Source organism: Hipposideros armiger, unplaced genomic scaffold (genome assembly GCF_001890085.2).
Source record: "Hipposideros armiger isolate ML-2016 unplaced genomic scaffold, ASM189008v1 scaffold_596, whole genome shotgun sequence".
NCBI classification, from domain to species: domain Eukaryota; kingdom Metazoa; phylum Chordata; class Mammalia; order Chiroptera; family Hipposideridae; genus Hipposideros; species Hipposideros armiger.
The window spans coordinates 774,025-776,028 of NW_017731946.1; the positions used below are offsets into that span (position 1 = coordinate 774,025).

Sequence of the window (2,004 nt, forward strand, 5' to 3'; positions counted from 1 at the left end):
CTTAAAAAATAGGATTATCTGCCTTTTTCTAATTGATTTATTTATATTCTGAATAGGAATGCTTTGTTGGTTACATATTTTAGAAATATCTTCTCCCAGTCTGTGGCTTACCTTTTCATTCTCTTCATACGGTGTATTTATTAAAAAGAATTTTCATGAAGCATAATTTATCAATATTTTCCTTTATGGTTATATTCTGCTGAATAAATCAAAGCCATTCCCAAGGTCATGAATATGTTCTCCCATGTTACTTTTAAAACACACCCACTATTGGGAGGGGGAATACTTTGCAAAGCTGGTACAAAGGGGCCATTAGCCCTTACAATTGTTTTACATGCGTTATTATTATAAAGTTCCAGTAGATGGTGGTGTTGCTATATAAAAGGAGATAATAAAAAGTTAAGATTTGATACTTCTCAGAGTTTTCAAGAGGGTTATTTTAAAAACAGTCTTTCCTGCTTTCCAACTTGGGCCGGGCAGGATGGCTCCCGCAAAGAAGGGTAGCGAGAAGAAAGGCCGTTCTGCCATCAACGAGGTAGTGACCAGAGAACACACCATCAATATTCACAAGCGCATCCATGGAGTGGGTTTCAAGAAGCGTGCCCCTCGGGCACTCAAAGAGATCCGAAAATTTGCCATGAAGGAGATGGGAACCCCAGATGTGTGCATTGACACCAGACTCAACAAAGCTGTCTGGGCCAAGGAAATAAGGAATGTCCCATTCCGTATCCGGGTGCGGTTGTCCAGAAAGCATAGTGAGGATGAAGATTCACCAAATAAGCTCTATACGTTGGTTACCTATGTACCTGTCACCACTTTCAAAAATCTACAAACAGTTAATGTGGATGACAACTAACTGCTGATTGTCGAATAAAGTTAGAAAACTGCCAAAAAAAATTTAAAAAATAAAAAATAAATAAAAACAGTCTTTCCCTCCCTCCCTGACTTGTTTCTATAGGATGAGAAATATACACTAACACAAATTTCACTGCAAACATACACTTAGATATATTTGGGTTAGAATCCTAACATTGAGCATATTTATTATATTAATTGATTAGACATTTCCCTAAGGAGAAGAATTTTTGAGGCAGAAAAGTTCCATTAGGAATGGGAATGGGCAGTAGCAGGGACTGAAATGGGGGAAGGAGGGCCCAAATTTTATCTGCCTCACAAATTTACTCACCAGGATGAAAACAGACTGGGGACGTAAATATTTTAGGTCCCATGTCTAGTTTTAGTGGGTTTAGTTTAGAAAGGCACAGACCTGTTTCGTCGTGGGTCTCTATGGAAAAAGAAATCATGTTTTGATATCCATAATTCTTCTCCAAGTATAAAGTTTATATTTTTAAACTTGAATTGTGGAATTTCACGTTTAAGTCACAATGAAGAGTATTAAAAATGGTTACATTTCCTCTCCCCTCATGTATAAATTTTTTCAACTCTCTGTAAAATAAGAGAATAGGTCTACATAATTCCTAAATCTTTTCTTGCTGTAAAATTTTAACATGCTTTTATCTACTTGTAACATGGGGTTTTTTTTTGCTTTTCAGAAAAGTGGGAGCTAGATCCGTCTGAGTTGACTTTTGTGAAGGAGATTGGAAGCGGACAGTTTGGAGTGGTCTATTTAGGTGAATGGAGAGCACATATCCAGGTAGCTATCAAGGCCATCAATAAAGGCTCCATGTCTGAAGAGGATTTCATTGAAGAGGCTAAAGTGATGATGTAAGTATAAACAATACCCAGGTACATATCTTACCACATCCTACTGTCATGGAAAGAATGTAGATTTTGGAGTCAGTCGTACCTGGATTTGTCACAACTCTGCCCAACCTAGTTGTGTGCCCCAAGCAAATTATTTAACTTCTCTGTGTCCTGGGTGAGTTTTTTTCTGAGACTCTATTTCCTCACCTGTAAAATGGAGATAACAATACCTACCTCACTGCATCAATATGTGAATTAAATGGGATAATTCTAGGAAAGTGACAAGCATGTGTTCTTTTC

General features: G+C 37.4%; 1 protein-coding gene and 1 pseudogene across 1 annotated transcript in view; both read left to right on the plus strand.

Annotated features, from left to right (window-relative positions):
- The window catches only part of LOC109371872 (tyrosine-protein kinase TXK-like), an 80,587-nt gene that overhangs the window by 66,075 nt on the left and 12,508 nt on the right, over window positions 1-2,004 (plus strand). Inside the window, exons 8-9 of the mRNA XM_019624621.1 lie at window positions 450-755; window positions 1,554-1,725. Coding sequence (XP_019480166.1) covers window positions 450-755; window positions 1,554-1,725 — 478 coding nt within the window. The remainder of the gene's footprint in view (window positions 1-449; window positions 756-1,553; window positions 1,726-2,004) is intronic.
- Window positions 473-873, plus strand: LOC109371863 (60S ribosomal protein L31 pseudogene; annotated as a pseudogene).